The sequence below is a fragment of the Ylistrum balloti genome, unplaced genomic scaffold, assembly GCF_031769215.1.
Source record: "Ylistrum balloti isolate Yb309-2 unplaced genomic scaffold, AGI_CSIRO_Ybal_v1 Utg370078, whole genome shotgun sequence".
NCBI lineage: Eukaryota > Metazoa > Mollusca > Bivalvia > Pectinida > Pectinidae > Ylistrum > Ylistrum balloti.
In genome coordinates, this window is record NW_026782116.1 from 334,474 (window position 1) to 349,787 (window position 15,314).

At 32.9% G+C, this 15,314-nt stretch overlaps 1 protein-coding gene and 1 long non-coding RNA gene across 2 annotated transcripts; one reads left to right on the plus strand and one right to left on the minus strand.

Annotated features, from left to right (window-relative positions):
- The first annotated feature begins 4 nt into the window (after nucleotides 1-4).
- Nucleotides 5-1,487, plus strand: LOC132549799 (uncharacterized). The gene is made up of 2 exons (XR_009554190.1): nucleotides 5-250; nucleotides 869-1,487. It is a non-coding gene; the product is annotated as an uncharacterized LOC132549799 (long non-coding RNA).
- A 6,154-nt stretch (nucleotides 1,488-7,641) lies between these two features.
- LOC132549817 (alpha-tubulin N-acetyltransferase 1-like) lies at nucleotides 7,642-15,250 on the minus strand. The gene is made up of 9 exons (XM_060213790.1): nucleotides 15,159-15,250; nucleotides 14,583-14,652; nucleotides 14,312-14,406; nucleotides 13,841-14,012; nucleotides 13,385-13,598; nucleotides 13,044-13,174; nucleotides 10,875-10,957; nucleotides 9,001-9,360; nucleotides 7,642-7,900 (listed from the first exon to the last, which is right to left on the minus strand). The coding sequence occupies exons 1-9, from the start codon at nucleotides 15,248-15,250 to the stop codon at nucleotides 7,711-7,713; spliced, it is 1,407 nt and encodes a 468-aa protein (XP_060069773.1). The 3' UTR covers nucleotides 7,642-7,710.
- Nucleotides 15,251-15,314: the final 64 nt, after the last annotated feature.

Here is a 15,314-nt window from a genome sequence, read left to right on the forward strand (position 1 = left end):
ATTATACAACTGACCCCGAGTATGCCGCTACCAAAGAGGAAAGGTCTTCGGGGCATTTACAATTATTTAGTTCATGGTCAAAGACTGCATGAACGAACGATCGAAAATTTGAAGATCTTACGACTTGTAGGAGTATGCCTGATATTTTCATATGGGTTCACCAAATACACACAACGGATGGGTCCGATGAAAGTGTCGAAGTTGGAGTTGGAGGATCTTGAATTACCCGAAAAATCACAGAGACCATGATGTAATACAATCATTTCATTGATGACGAGATAAGTTAAAATAATATAGCCCGATAATCGTATGACAAATAGCCCAAACATAAAAGTTATTACATTATGCACGACATATCTGTAGTGTCTAGAATCAACATGGTTTACTAACTAATCAGTCGCCTTTGCCCCGTCCACTCCGTGTATTACAGGAGTTAGGTAATATATACTTGCCTTGTTTGTAATGCACCCAATGCACTGATAGTTGAAATATTGTTGACATTGTCACAATTTATTTATATTATTTTGTCCTCTGGCAGGTAAAGAATGAGGCAGGGCATTTATCTAAGTGTAATTTATAAGGGATATATCTTCACTAGATGCTTGACATGTGAAGCAAGTACCAATTAGCCTTAGTCTCCTCTGGGCTCTTTTGCCATGTGATAATCTCAAATGGGATGCATGTCTGCTTCATATTTTGTAATTTCTCTAAAGATCCAAACTCTATAAAGTATCATTGTAAGTTCCAAACCGTTCAAACCTTTCTTTTTTCATGAGAATATTTCTTTGAAAATTTTTGTCCATCAGATGTTCAGTGGTAAAGTTTTTTTGTTACTAAAATATTGCTTACAATATTTTTTTGTTGACAGTTTGCCAAAAGATATTGTGTGGATGGAACTAGATTCAAGCAGTGACAGAATGGTGATGTGTTTTTAGAAGATGCTGCTCACAAGTCAAGACATTTGTCAGCTTTCTTTATGTATGAAGTGCTGAGGAGTTTTAGAAACCATGATTTAGATTATAAAGACTTTCGACGATAATGAAACCTTAGGTTTGATGATTTACTTTCTGGTTTAACTTGGTGTTGATATACAATTGTATTCAGCCGGTTTGGGTACATTAGGATAAATATACAGAGCTGCACTTATAATGGGACTCAACATACTGTGTAATTTTGAAAAAAAAAATACTTAAAATAATTGAAAACTGATTGAATAATTTTTTGATCATCCTAAAATACACAAATTTTGAATACAAATATGCATTATTTCTTGACTGAATATGTTTCAGATTTTAATTCAGAAAAAAGCGATGTTGATTTGATTTAAAAGCTGATTTTTAAAACTTGACTTGTGGTAATATTTCAATTCAGTATGAGTGTTGTGAGGATGAATTGTATGTAGACAAGTTCTTTACAAAATTGTATATACTTATGTTTTTTCTCTAAAGAATTGTACAGGTTTATACATAAAAATGTGATATGAGGAAGCACTGTGTTCAGTATTTTATCAGTTTTCTTTTTCTTTTTACCTTGGATGAGTAGTATACCTAGCAAAAAAATCCATGATTGGAAATAGCCCACCACATCTATCAGTTTTAAGTGTTCAAACAAATGCTTTATATCATTCCCTTGTTATAAGCCCACCCTCTACTTTGAGTTAAGTTAGTGTTTTGACCCCCAAAGTTTATTACAGGGTAAGTATAGTCTGTTCATTATACAGTTTTAGAACCTATCTAAACATTTATTTTTTGTTTGTTTGGAACACATTCACAAAGTGACTGCAAGATTAGATTATGGTTTGCTGAGGTATTTTCTTAATAGAACAAATTACTGGTGGTACTGAAAATCCTACTCCTCCTTTTGGAATGATTGGATTTTACCCAAATTAAGTCTGAAGCATTGTTTGGTAACGGGTAAAAAATTGTGTATAAATGGTAGGTCTTTGCTCCCAAGGGTGGTAGGGACAGGACGTAATAGTTCAAATAGAGCAAATTCTTTAAAATCGTACTCCTGTAGGAATGAATGGATTTTTCCCAAATTTAGTCTGAAGTGTACTTGGGTGAAGCAGAATCAGTTGTGTATAAGCAATGAATTCTGGCTCCCTGGGGTTGGAGGAACGAGGCCCAATAAGGAAATGAAGCAAATTCTTTAAAATTCCCGCTTCTCCATTAGGAATGGTTAGATCTCACATAAGTTTGGTCAGTATTTTTTGGATGAAGAACAAAGTTTGTGTAAGGATTGGTTCTCAGTTCCCAGGAGTGTTAGGGGCAGGGCCATAAAGGGGATTTTTTAAATGTTCTTTAAAATCTTACTCCCTATAAGAATAAATGGATATTGCCCATGTTTGGTGTGAAGTATTCACGGGTAAAGGGGACTTAGCTCTGTATGAATGGTGCATTCTGGCCCCAAGGGGCTGGAGGAGTGGGCCTAAATTGGGGAAATGTAAGTTTTTAAAGTCGTCCTTCCATACAAGTCGAAGTTGTCTACGTTTGGTCTGAAACAATTTTTATGAATAGTGAATCTGACCACTGTTTGACCATAAGAACGAGACCAAATAGGGAAATCATATCAGAAAAAAATATATTTTAACTTAACTGTATACTTGTTAATTGTAAATAAAGAAGTCAATGTTGTTTAAATAGTCGGCTTGATAAAGGGAAGAATTCTAATTTGATTGGTTGGAATTGAAAAGTTTGTATATTGACTTAAAAAAATGAGCAAAACAATCAAGCAATCAATTTCATTGGCATCAAATATTTAATGAATTGGTGACTCATTAGACCTGGGACCTTTCGTGACCTATACAATGTATAGCTTTCTCTTGCTGTATGATCTTCAAATAAAAAATGTTTCATAATGATTGAAATTGAAGACTTGTTAGACATGTGCACTTTGATGGCCTATTTAATGACATATGATGTAACTTTTCATAAGATATGCAAATGAAAAGTTTACTTAATTTATCAATATTGGAGCCTGCCTTGACCTGTGACCTTTGATGACCTTCATATTAATCTTTGCATATGTTTGTCATTTTAGGATATGTGCAATTTAAAAAATGAGAAATATTGATGAGATTTGAAGACGTTGATTGATGATTTATTGACGTTTGTCATGGAATTGAAAAGAAAGCCATAGTAATATGATTGATGATCAATATGCTGGTTACATCTGTTAACCTTCATCTGATTTTAAATCATCATGTGTAAGTTGTCATGTCATTTTCATTTTCATCATGACTGTATTCTTCATAACTTTCTCCCATGGATCTCCTATCCTCATTCATATCAGATTGATTTTCTTATTTTGGAATACCTTTTCTGATGGTAATAACTTGTCATAAAGCTATAAGATGTAGAAATGAAAAAACTGCTTTAAGGTTATAGAAGAATTTATGATCAATTTGATTTGTGACCTTTGGTGACCTATCTGTTGACCTATCTGTTGACCTATGACATAGCCCCTGCAGTGTAAACATGAGTGGAAAACTGCCTTCTTCAAGTTGAAATTTGAACAATGGACAGATATGCTTTAGTATGTATCTTTACAAATAGTAATATTTCAAAATTGAGAAATCCCATGACAAAAATTTAGAATACATGTTTGTGATTACACTCAATCAAGATGGAGCGTAGATGACTGGGTCCATACTGCTATTGGCCATTTTGAAAATTCTATGGGTCCTAAAATGGCTATCCTCTCTTTAATTCTTATAAAATAAAAAATTTTAAAAATCCAGTTAAGATGTATTGCTTGAATAGAACAAAAATACATGTACTTCAAAATATCACCACCTGATGATCTTTAGTAAGAAAACAAACACTCTTAGGATGAATAAAATGTTTTTGATTTCATTTTATTTAAATTGTGGTTAGTGAAATCATAAAGTTCTTTATAATACATTCCAAGATTCATCAGTATGTCATCCAAGACAAGTGTCATGCACCACTAATAGCAAAATGTAGCATATAAATGTGTTTAATCATTACAAATTCCATAAATATCTATGGTGACATGTAGTAAAATATAACATTGTTTTTAATCAAGACCATTGCAATGCATCTTGTATGAAGACAGATATTAAAAACATTAAATAGGAGGGGAATGACATTTTGGGAAAAGCTTATATTAATCCAAAAAAGACAATTACTTTATAATGTCAATTGGAGTTTATTACATATTGTTTATAATTCATTATATTTTTTCCAGTTTAAACCTTAAGTATGGAGACTGACTTGACCAGATTTTATAAAGCTTTGATAAGTATCGTCATAGTCGTTGTACTGAACAGATATTCTGTCAAAAAATAAATAAAATCTCCATGTAAGTTTGATCCTGTGGATTGCATGGAGATTATTTTAAATATATGCAATCTCTGTGCCAATCAGGTGTATTTAAAAAGCTTGATATGTATGAAGCTAAGTCAAATTATTGTGACAAACAGGTGAAGAAATTCAGATAGAAGAAATATGATATGAAAACTTGTCAACATGGCAGACATGACATTTCAGACACTTCCAGATTGTCACTAGTATAATGGGCAATTATAGTGTATGTAGAATTAGAGATGTTTTGATTATATAAGTATGATAGGTGTTAAACAGTATGTAACAGCTATCAAACACAAAACAGTGTTTTCAATTTCATATCTACCTGTTTTATATTCTGGCACTAAATGTAAGACTGACTATTCCAAAAGTACCAGATTTTCAGATCTGTTTGATTTGACTTGAAAAACCAGACATTGGTCTAGGTATAACTATAAGTCCTTAAGAAAACAAAGTGAGGCAGATTGTAAGTAACATTCAGTTGACTTTAACTGATAAAAGGAAATGGACAATCATCAAATAAATAAATAAACTTCAATATATATATGTCTGTCATCTACACTGATCATAACACCCATACACAGAAATAGTATACAGTATGTACTTAAGCTGAATAATTCAATCTCTAAAACTACCAGTGTCAAATTTCATCATTTTTAAAACTTAATTCACCACACTACTTTTTCTTCAGTGTGAAAAATTAAAACAAGTTGAAAAAAATGATGAAATTGAACATTGAATTATTATTTAAGTGACTGAAAATTACAGTACATTGTTGATACACACAGCTGAGCTACACAGAGTGAAATGAAAAAATAATACAATTCTCTCACTAGGTACATGCTATTCAGCTTACAAATATAGCTCTTTCAGCATTTGGTAAATGGTTATCTAAAAGGAAATTCATTCAAGCACTAATTACTACTATATTGCCTAAATACACTGACCATGTCCCTTAACACTTCTCATGCAAAATATTTTATAACTTAGCCACTGCATACCTTGTTGACAAAATCATTCTTAGTTTCTAAAAAGTGTATAAAGGTTATTGAACAATACAAACCCTAAAAATACATTTTTACAACATTATTTGCCTTTATTTGCATCTCTGTAAGTAAATATCTGTGCAAATTTGATTTTCTTAGAAGTAAGTTTTATCATGCAATTTTACAGAGTGATCTCATAAACAATCAATTATACATTATTAACAATGTTGAAAATATTCATGTGTTTCTCCCATCACCCTTCTTACGATTTCAAGGAGGTGGAGCATTTTCGATACTACATGTGCTTGTACCTGAGACTGTCAATGAGAATTTTTTTCCATTTCCTTTATAGTATGTACAATAAAGTGTCAATAAGCTTTCAAGGCCAGTGTATATACAGGAATAGTCTATATATAGAATACTAATATAAAAGTAAAAGTCTATGTATGTATTGTATTTACATTAAACAATGATGACAGTTGTAATCTAAAAGTGACACTAAATTTTCTCTGTTAATGAGAAACATGACAGGATGAAATTAAAGCTGAATTATGGTAGTCTGACTAAGCAATACATGTATATGTATTAAGTTGGCAGCAATGTTTTACTAGTATTACAGTGATCTATTGGAATGCCCTGAATTTATAATCACTTGTAATCAATGGAAAAAAAGTCATGCATTTAATGAATTTTTCAATTTTACTCATGTTTAAAATGTTATATTCAAAATTTCATCATACAAAGTGAATTCAATTCAAGGTAGTACACTTTTAAATGTATAACAATTACACTTAGTCACCAGTATTTATGTGCATTAGTGTAAATTTGTAGAATTGTTAAAAATTGTCACAATATGAATAATGACCTCTGTAAACAAACCATAAATCTCTACTCAGGAGTACAATATCACAGTTTGCATGTATATATTTTTCTTTTAAAAACTAAAATCTGGTTAATAAAACTTTAATTATCACAACAAACAAAGATCTCTCATACTGGTCTCTATTGTCTGTTTCTGTTGACCCTTTTCAGTGTTACATTATCAAGTACAAACAGCAATATCATATTTTAATAACAACACATTAACTTTATTTTGTATATACATATAGAACTTGATATGCTTTAGATAGAAAATAAATATCTGACTAGGTGATCTGATTTAGAAATACACACAATAGATCACCAAACCTGCCACTACTATTGTGTTTTAACAAGTATAGTGTTTGTGGTATTTGATAACCAACTAATAAGTGATGGTGAGACAATGTCCAGCAATAGGAAGTCATAGATACAGAAAGCCTGGAGCTGCCTAACTGACAGGTTTTAGAAAAAAGACCAAACAAAGCAGACATGAAATGGAATGTCAGTGAGCCAAATGTCAATTGATACACAGAGACTCTGAATCTTTTCTTAACTCCACAATCGCTACATGAGGCTTTGAAATGTAACAGGCTTATGTTCATACTGAAGTCACAAATAACATGGTAAACACTGTGACCTGACTTAATCAATTAAATGTTTTCAAATGCAACATGTCGCTTGGCATAATCACCAGGCAATATCAATATCTTAATAAGCCCAGAGGGTCAACATATGCTAATGCAAGGGGTTAATCAGGGTGTGCCCTAACAAAATCTAAGGGACGCCTTGTGTTTGTATACTGTGTGCCAGTCTGTACCTGAGACCTGGCTTGACTCTTTACAAAGTTTCAGCACTGAATGAGTAAGGGGATGAAGGCTACTATCCTTGTATCTGCTAAACACTGATGAACATTGGTTAAAGTAGACATCAAGCCAGTAACCAAATCTTACGCATCCTGGATTTGATCTCTTAAGACAACTTCTGATAACTTGGCACCTTTTTTGAAGTGCCCCTTCAGACACTCTAGTAAATTATATATATCGATGAATGTGATTATGATACCTTGCCAAACTTTCTCTAATGTCTAATACCATCAGCTTTGTCATCTTCTTTCAACAATGTATTCAACAACATTGTGTAATCAGCAAAAGAGTATCAGTGAAACTGATGAATACACCCAAAATTGATTTTACTGGACTCAACAATTCTGTAATTAAGAAGTTGCAGGCTCAGAATTTGATATACTGCACATTCTCTTAATATGATTAATGTATACACCAAGTTTCAATAACTTCTAAATTATGCAATATAGAGTTATGGTTCTTGTACACTGCACTTCTCCTTATCGAGATCTATCTGCATATGAAATTTCATGTTGATACCGTTTACAGTTCTTGTGACATAATTGTGACGGACCAACAGACAAAGCGGCAACTATATGCTGTCCCTTTGGGGAACATAATGAAAACGCCATGGATGTGAAATCAGATGGCAAGCGATTGTTGACTAAACCCGGTAAAGTTGATAATCCTAGCCTACCAAAGTCTTGTATGAGAATAGTGTCTTGCACCAATGGTCTGGTGGGTTGGACTAGGTCCCCCAGGTGTCCAGTTTGTCATAGTGTGTAAGGGCTTGTAGCGGTCAGCAAGGCTTGATTTGTAAGCATTGGTGGCGATGTTAGGAAGGACTGATGGTTTCGTGTAGGTCTGAATGGTTGGTAAATTACTGCAAATAAAAAATCAATTTAGTACAAGAATTAGAAATAGTTATACATATAGGCTATCACAGAAAAATGTAGGAAGGACATAAAAAAATGTCCACTGTAATATTTCCTGCACCGGAGCATATATTCCATAGCATATTTCAACATCCCTCAAGTGTCAACATTTTTGTGTTAACAATTTCTTCTTTAATAACAAAGAAGTCAAGAGTTATTGGAAGCCTAACAAACTTTTGAAGAAAGAAATAACCTTGACCAAATATTCAAAGTCAATGGAGTTGAATTTGTGAAAACACTTAAAAACTTCTGATGATTAACTGAAAGGCCAAGAATCATGATATTTGGACAGTAGTTTTTTGAGATGGAAGGCCTGAAAAGGTTTGTGAAAATGAATGACACTTATTCAGGGTCACAATGGTCAAAACATAACCAAACGGCCTAGAATCACAATATTCCACAAGTAGCTAAGGTTCCTGTGTTGAAACCCGCAGAGTTTTGAACCATATCAAAGCTCATGGGGTTAAACTTTCAATCAAGCAAAAGACAAATAATCAAGATACTTGACAGGCAGTTTACTGGTGAAATCCTGGCAAAGTTTATGTATTGAAGTGACATTGACCCATATTTAAAGTCACAGGGGTCAAACTTGTCTTTCAGGAAATGATTTATTAATTGTTGATGAATAGTGTTTAGCTTTTAGTGTTGTAAACTTGCTAGTACATATTTGAAGTTAAAGAATTAGATTAAGACACCACTTTGACAGTTCATGATATAAGATGTAAATAATTTATTTTAAAAACATAAATATGATTACAAGCAGACCTAAATTCAAACTCCATACAGGTGCCCGTTCTACTGATATTTTAATTAAGTAATGTCTATCTGTAAGAAGTGAATTTTTTATCTGGTTTTTAATCAGATTGGTGTAGCGTTACCTAGTGTGCCTATTTTAGTTAGAATGCATTTCACTATTGAAAACTTACTTGTGACCATTGTTGAAATTATGATATAAAGACAAAGAAATGAAAAAAAAAATGATGAAAAAATAGATCAATGAAATATAAGATTGTATAAAAACATCTCCGTAATGTTGTATCTCTCTAACCTTGATGGATTGTCTAGACCCGTGTGAACTTTGAGGTGACCACCACGACCTTGATAGTCTTGGTGAAGGTTGAGTTTGTCTATGTAGCTTTGAGGAGAGTCCAGTCTCTTCAGCATTGGTGGAGAGGGTCCTCGAAGTGGGTCACGATTTCGACTGTTGGCACGACTCCCTCCACCAGTGTGACTATTGGCTCGACTTCCGGCTCGACTTCCTTCCCTGTGGTTGTACGAACCGCTATTAGGACGTGAGTAATGTCCTCCCTCAGGAGGAGTGTTGACATGGCGACTGTACAAGTTAGCGCCTGCACCATAGGCTCTTGAGTTATGTGTGGAGTTTAGAGACTGCAGGTTCAAGTGCACACTTCAAAAAAAGATTAGTGAGAGAATACAAAGTTAGAAGAGGTTAGGACAATGGAGGATAATATGACAGTCAGACAAACCTACTTACCTGGGTTAGGGAAAAAACAAAGATTATTTTGGTGTTTTTGGGGGGTTTTGTGGAGAAAACAATGAAGACTTTGTACTTGGCTTTGGTCAAATTCACTTTGCTTTATGTTTTTAAGTTAAAAATTGTCTTGTTTTGAAAACATTCTACTTATAACTCATTGTTTAATTAGAGTGATTCACTCAAAAGAATGCAAAACCTCATATCAACTTTGCTTTGTACACAATGTCTCTTTTTTGTCTTTTGATTGTTTAATTGAAATTTAGGCCAATGATGCTTAATCAATAAGGTTGAAGCAAGACCAATAAACCTAAATGCTTGTTTTAATAAGATTTTTTTCTATTACCTTTATTCAGATAATTCATTTCAAATCCTTCAAATATAAAGAGTTACTTTCGAGGTATTTTTATGAAATTTGATAAAAATTTAGACCTGGATTTAATTTCATAAGTTAAAATTCTTTCGCCTATTCAATTTCTCTTCTCTTTGAGGATTTATGAACTAAATTAATTTAGATCAAAAATAAAAGATCTAAATTAATTCACATACAAAATCCTTTCATTTTGGAATCCTCCAAATCCAATCAGATTTAAATCCTTTCATCTACACAGAGTAGACAAGCCCTTCTCCACCCATACCCCCATCTTTATGTGGCCATGTGTTTCTGCCCCTGTTGACCAGTTTCAACCTCATTTTGAACAACACTGATTTCTTTTGGAACAGGGATACAATATATGAAATTGGCGAATATAAAATTTCAGTAATTTTTATAGATACGACAATTAAATCTACGACATGTATATTGCATATTTGTTAAATTTCTTTGTCCTTTGAGCCAGGCAAACTATCATCAAAGTCCTATATGCAGTGATTATGAACACTCAGAAGTGTGATAATATCCTGTACATAGTAGAAGCAGATTAATATTATGTATATAAAGTATATATATACATACCAAACTAAGACTATGATTATATATACTACGCTGTTTATATGTGTACATTCCTGTATATGTTGTAAATGTTTTAGTATTGCATGATCAATCAAAGTAAATTGTTAACATTTTGATTATTCAACAAACACAAAACACAAACAAAAACAGATGAAAGTTCATATGTAAAAAACAAACAACAGATTTGTATATGTAAAATGTTTGTAGAAAAAATAACCTCAAACCAGACACACTGGCTTCTGAATGAACATATGTCAATAAATATTCGACTGACACCATTTTGTTCTAAAATACTGCCTTTCAAGATTACTTTTTTTTCAAAATCATTTCAAACAGGTTATTATGTTATAACCAATTTTATAAGAAGATGCAGAAAAACTGTTATGACTAGATGATTATTCTAATATTGTCGTTTGTTTGAAAAATCTGCAACAGAGAGAAGTTCAAGGAGATCAGAACTACATACAACATTACTTACTTTTGGTCAGCATTTCTCAGTGGATCAATTTCAAGATCCTTCACACCAACTGGTACTTGCATCTCAAGTTCTCTTAAGTTTGGCTGTTGGAATAAATATAAGATTATGTATCATTTGTAATTTTATTCCGTTTAACTTTCTGTCAACTTTTTAGTTTTCTCAACCTATTCTTGGCCAAATTCTGTGTATGTATGATCAAAATGCCTGATCTACATTTAATATAATCAACACTTAATTCATTAAGGCAGCTAATCGGAAAATTGAGAAATCAACATCATCATGGTCATCTGTTGAGTAGTAGGATAGATCTGGTTTTGCTTGTAGCAGGAACAATTATACTTCATACTTTGATATGATAATACAGGGAGCATTTTATACAGTAACACTTGTTTTGAGAAATGTTTTGTCTTATTTTTAACACCAATGCTGTTAAAGTCCTTATTTAGAAAGTGTCATGCAGGATTAGTATTAATAACAAAAAAGTGACAATAGGCTGAAACAATAACTGATTTACGTTAAGCCTAAAAACAAATCACGATGTTCATAACTGTATTGAAAAATGTCTTGTAATTGAGAAATGCTGGAAGCTGAACGGAAAATGACTGAGCAAATGCTGAAATGCTAGCAATTCTAGATTTTACCCAATTCAATATTGTTCCATTCTATGGATTTGCTACTGTTGGATTTTGCATACAAAACAGGAATCCTCCCTTATTTCCTGGGTGACAGATTGTCACAAATTATGTACTGTGTTAAATGTTGAAAATGGATCAATATCTGTATGCAGATTTAACAACTTCTTTCTTCTGAGATACAAAACAACTTATCTACAAATTGCATTGTAAGTCAAATTAAAAAGACATTTTATCACATAGGACACCATGTTATATTTAGCTTAAAAAATACAATACTGGTACTTGCAACATTTCTCGGCGGTCTCCATACTCAGACTGTTCAGGTTACAGACAATTGTTTGGCACTTGTTACTATTCCAGACACAGAATTCATAAATCAGCTATCTCCATACCAATGTATTGGTTAAGATTAAACACATACTAGTCTTTAATACTGGCACGTGTTATTTGCTCTAGATGTAACTATCACAATATGTTTTACATACACCTCTATCCATACTCATACAGTTAAGATTAAAAAGCACACACTAGTCTTCCACTACCAATGTCCATCTCAGCATTCCTTGACCACATATGGTCACTTACGTGGTCCATGGTGTAAAAATGACCAGTGCCTTGACGGTTTAGGCTTGCCGATGTCTGTCCCAATTCATAGTTGTCCAAATGGTCAGTGTAACCATATGGATATTCCTAGTTTGTGACAACTTTCACATTAATTATACGTTCCACAGGTCACATGCAACATTAATGAAATCTAATCCTTCTCAACATGAGAGACTAATGCTACATCAAATACAGTGTTACTATTTTGAGTATATCTACACGTTTAGTTGTTAAATCATTACATCCATGTATTTGATTATCTTTACAAATTCCTACATATGACTGAATATGGTACACTTAGGTAAATGACTACTGGTAAATTGAGGCACTGATGTAAAAACTAATAATGGTAACCTCACAAGACTGGTGAGAGTTTGAGTGGTTAAACTCTATCCAGTGTAAGAAGCCTTGTATTATAAAATCCTCAATTTCACATCTAATAAATATAGAAATGTCAGAAGAATCCTTTGAATTTTGCCATCATTCAGTATAACAAAAGGAATCAGCAGGTACTGTTTGCTTAATAGTAAATTAACTTACTAAATAGGCATTATCTGAGGGAATTTTCAAACAGATTTATACAAATCAAGAGCTACTTCATAGAAAAAGTTCTGTCCAAAACTGTTTAAGTTTGATCACCTGTTTTGAAAGTACTTAACTATGCAGTGTATACAAAATCAATACCAATCCTCCATATCCAGTGCAAAATGTACCAAACCCTTTATCACTTCATTTTAACTCTCTTGTCATGTCTCTCACTTGACTAACTCCATTTCCTTTAACCTCTTCTCATTTTACTGTTATAAAGTCCATTATTTTCCGATACAATAATTTGTTTCAGTTGATTTGTCTTGCTCATGAGCATTAATCAGTTGTGATATCAGGTTTTGTGTGACACAGTAGTCACAGATCTTATTATCTATGTACTGACCTCCTCCTGTCGATTAGGTGGGGCACTCCTACTTGACAGTTGACCAGAGTTTGGCCGACTGTAATGACGCCTTGGTCGCCCATAATGACTAGAACTTCGACCTTGCTGCACTATCATCTCTCCATCACCAACTGTAAATAGTGAAAGGTTCAAACTATTATTTCATTTAACAACAAATACTTTAACAAAACATTGACTAAATACAACATCAAGATTAAAGCAACATGAGCTACTGATACTTAATCTTTTACTTTTTTTCTTCACATTTTTTACAAAAGCACATGTATCATATAAACTTTCAAAATATTGGAAATACCAGAAGAAAAACTTAGTTTACTTACAGTTTGAATCAGGGTGAATAGGGGGCCTGCCCCCAAATCTTCGCCTGGCATTACCAGCACCTGTATTTGGGCGGTTATTAAAGAAACCTTCAAACACCACAAAGTTGTTGACTTGTGGGATCTCTGCTTTCAGGTTGTAGTGCTTGTTTAGAAACTGGCTGAACTTGAATGATGGCTTGTCAATTGCCAGTTGTTGTGGTTTGACATTCACATCCTGTATAAATCATATGCATTGAACTATACTGATGTATATAAATTAATGTGAATGCAACATTGTAGGTAACAGACTTTATATTGGACATATAACAACGACTTTGTAATGAACAATAATGGGCTATGATAACAATGAAGGCATAATCTGTATAATGTATATATTAGTTAATCCTTCAATAAAAAATACTAAAGTTAGTCAATTAATATCTGTTTCCACAATTTGGATTATGTATCATGACTTACTCTAAGCATATAATCAAACAACTTGCGTCCACACCCCATCCTTTGTCTGGATTCATGGACATAAAAATCAAGCACACATATAGGTTCCAACTCATGGACAGCACCATTTCTGTCATACACAAATAGTTTTTTGTGTCCAATCTTTAGAATACCCACTACTGCTCCAGATCCACTAGAAAAGTGAAAGATTATATTGTTAAGCATATGCAAAAAGTGCAGAGGATATTATGATGCTGGTGCTAGCTATATAACCTAATACAAAATAAGACTGCATTATTGTGTTAATAAATGCTAAAAATTATGTCCTTCACATTAACTCACATGTTGAAGAATGAAAGATATTAATTCTGATAATGAGACATCCTTTTTGTGGTTGTTGAACACAAAAAACATATGTAATATATTTACATATTATAGGATTTTGCTTATACTTTATGTGGAATTATTATCAATTTGTCACAAAATACTGACTTATTGTTATTATTGGCATCCTTCATTATGTACAGGATGTGATCGGCCAACTGGAGTTTTCGTCCCCCTGTAATTGTCCCATGGAGGCCCTGTGCCTAAAACAGATATAATAATAATAAAACCAATACATAACCAAATAATACTATTGTAAAATTCTCTTTGATTTGGAAATGGGTATTATATGTAACAGATCAATATATTTACTATTCCTTACCAATAAGTAACATGTTTGTCTTACATACAGTATAAATAACAAGCTTGCATTACTTACCCGTGAAGATGCCTCCCCCATCTTGTCAATGACTGTGAAGAGCTGGGACCGTAGGTCAACATAGGTGTAACTTTAAAAATTAGACACAATTTTATTTATTTTATTAATGGCATTTTAAAACCAAAGCTTTATTTTTGCTTCTATGATTACTCAGTGATAGCTTAAACCAAATAAGTAGCTTTCATACTAGATGAGACTACGATGTTTGAGCAATATTGTGTTGAAGTAGTGTTCTTAGGCGAACATGTAAGAAGTGGGTAGTAGTATGGGGGTTTTCATTGAACATGGATAAATGGCCACCTTCTAGCTGTGCGCTGACAGGAATTTTTCTTCAGTAAAGCCCCTGAGAGACCCGACTACAGAACGAAAGACAGCTAACTCGATTAGCTATTTAACTATTTCTCCGACAATAATGAATCTAATACCATTTTTTCGCGTAACTTTTAATTAGCGTGATGTGAAACTCGCGATAAAGGTTTAAGATTATAATCACGACATTTATTGATACGTGTCTTGAACTTAAATACTTTAATAAAGCATAACAACCAAATAAAAGATTTCAAAATAAACACTTACCCGTCTGCATTTTTCCGGAAAGGAGCCACATTTCTATCTAACTTTGAGATTTCACTTCCGATCAGATTGTTGATATTAAACGGAAACTCCATTTGAACGTTTGTTTTGTATGCTCAAATACGGTTGTAAACTCATAATTAGATTAAAATCATATAT

Excerpts from the sequence above, each read along its gene's own strand:
- LOC132549817 (XM_060213790.1), bottom strand. The coding sequence starts at position 15,250 with ATGGAGTTTCCGTTTAATATCAACAATCTGATCGGAAGTGAAATCTCA. Across the intron at positions 14,653-15,158 it reads TTCCGGAAAAATGCAGACGG|TTACACCTATGTTGACCTAC; the intron begins GTAAGTGTTTAT and ends TAATTTTTAAAG. Across the intron at positions 7,901-9,000 it reads GGTCTAGACAATCCATCAAG|TAATTTACCAACCATTCAGA; the intron begins GTTAGAGAGATA and ends TTTTATTTGCAG.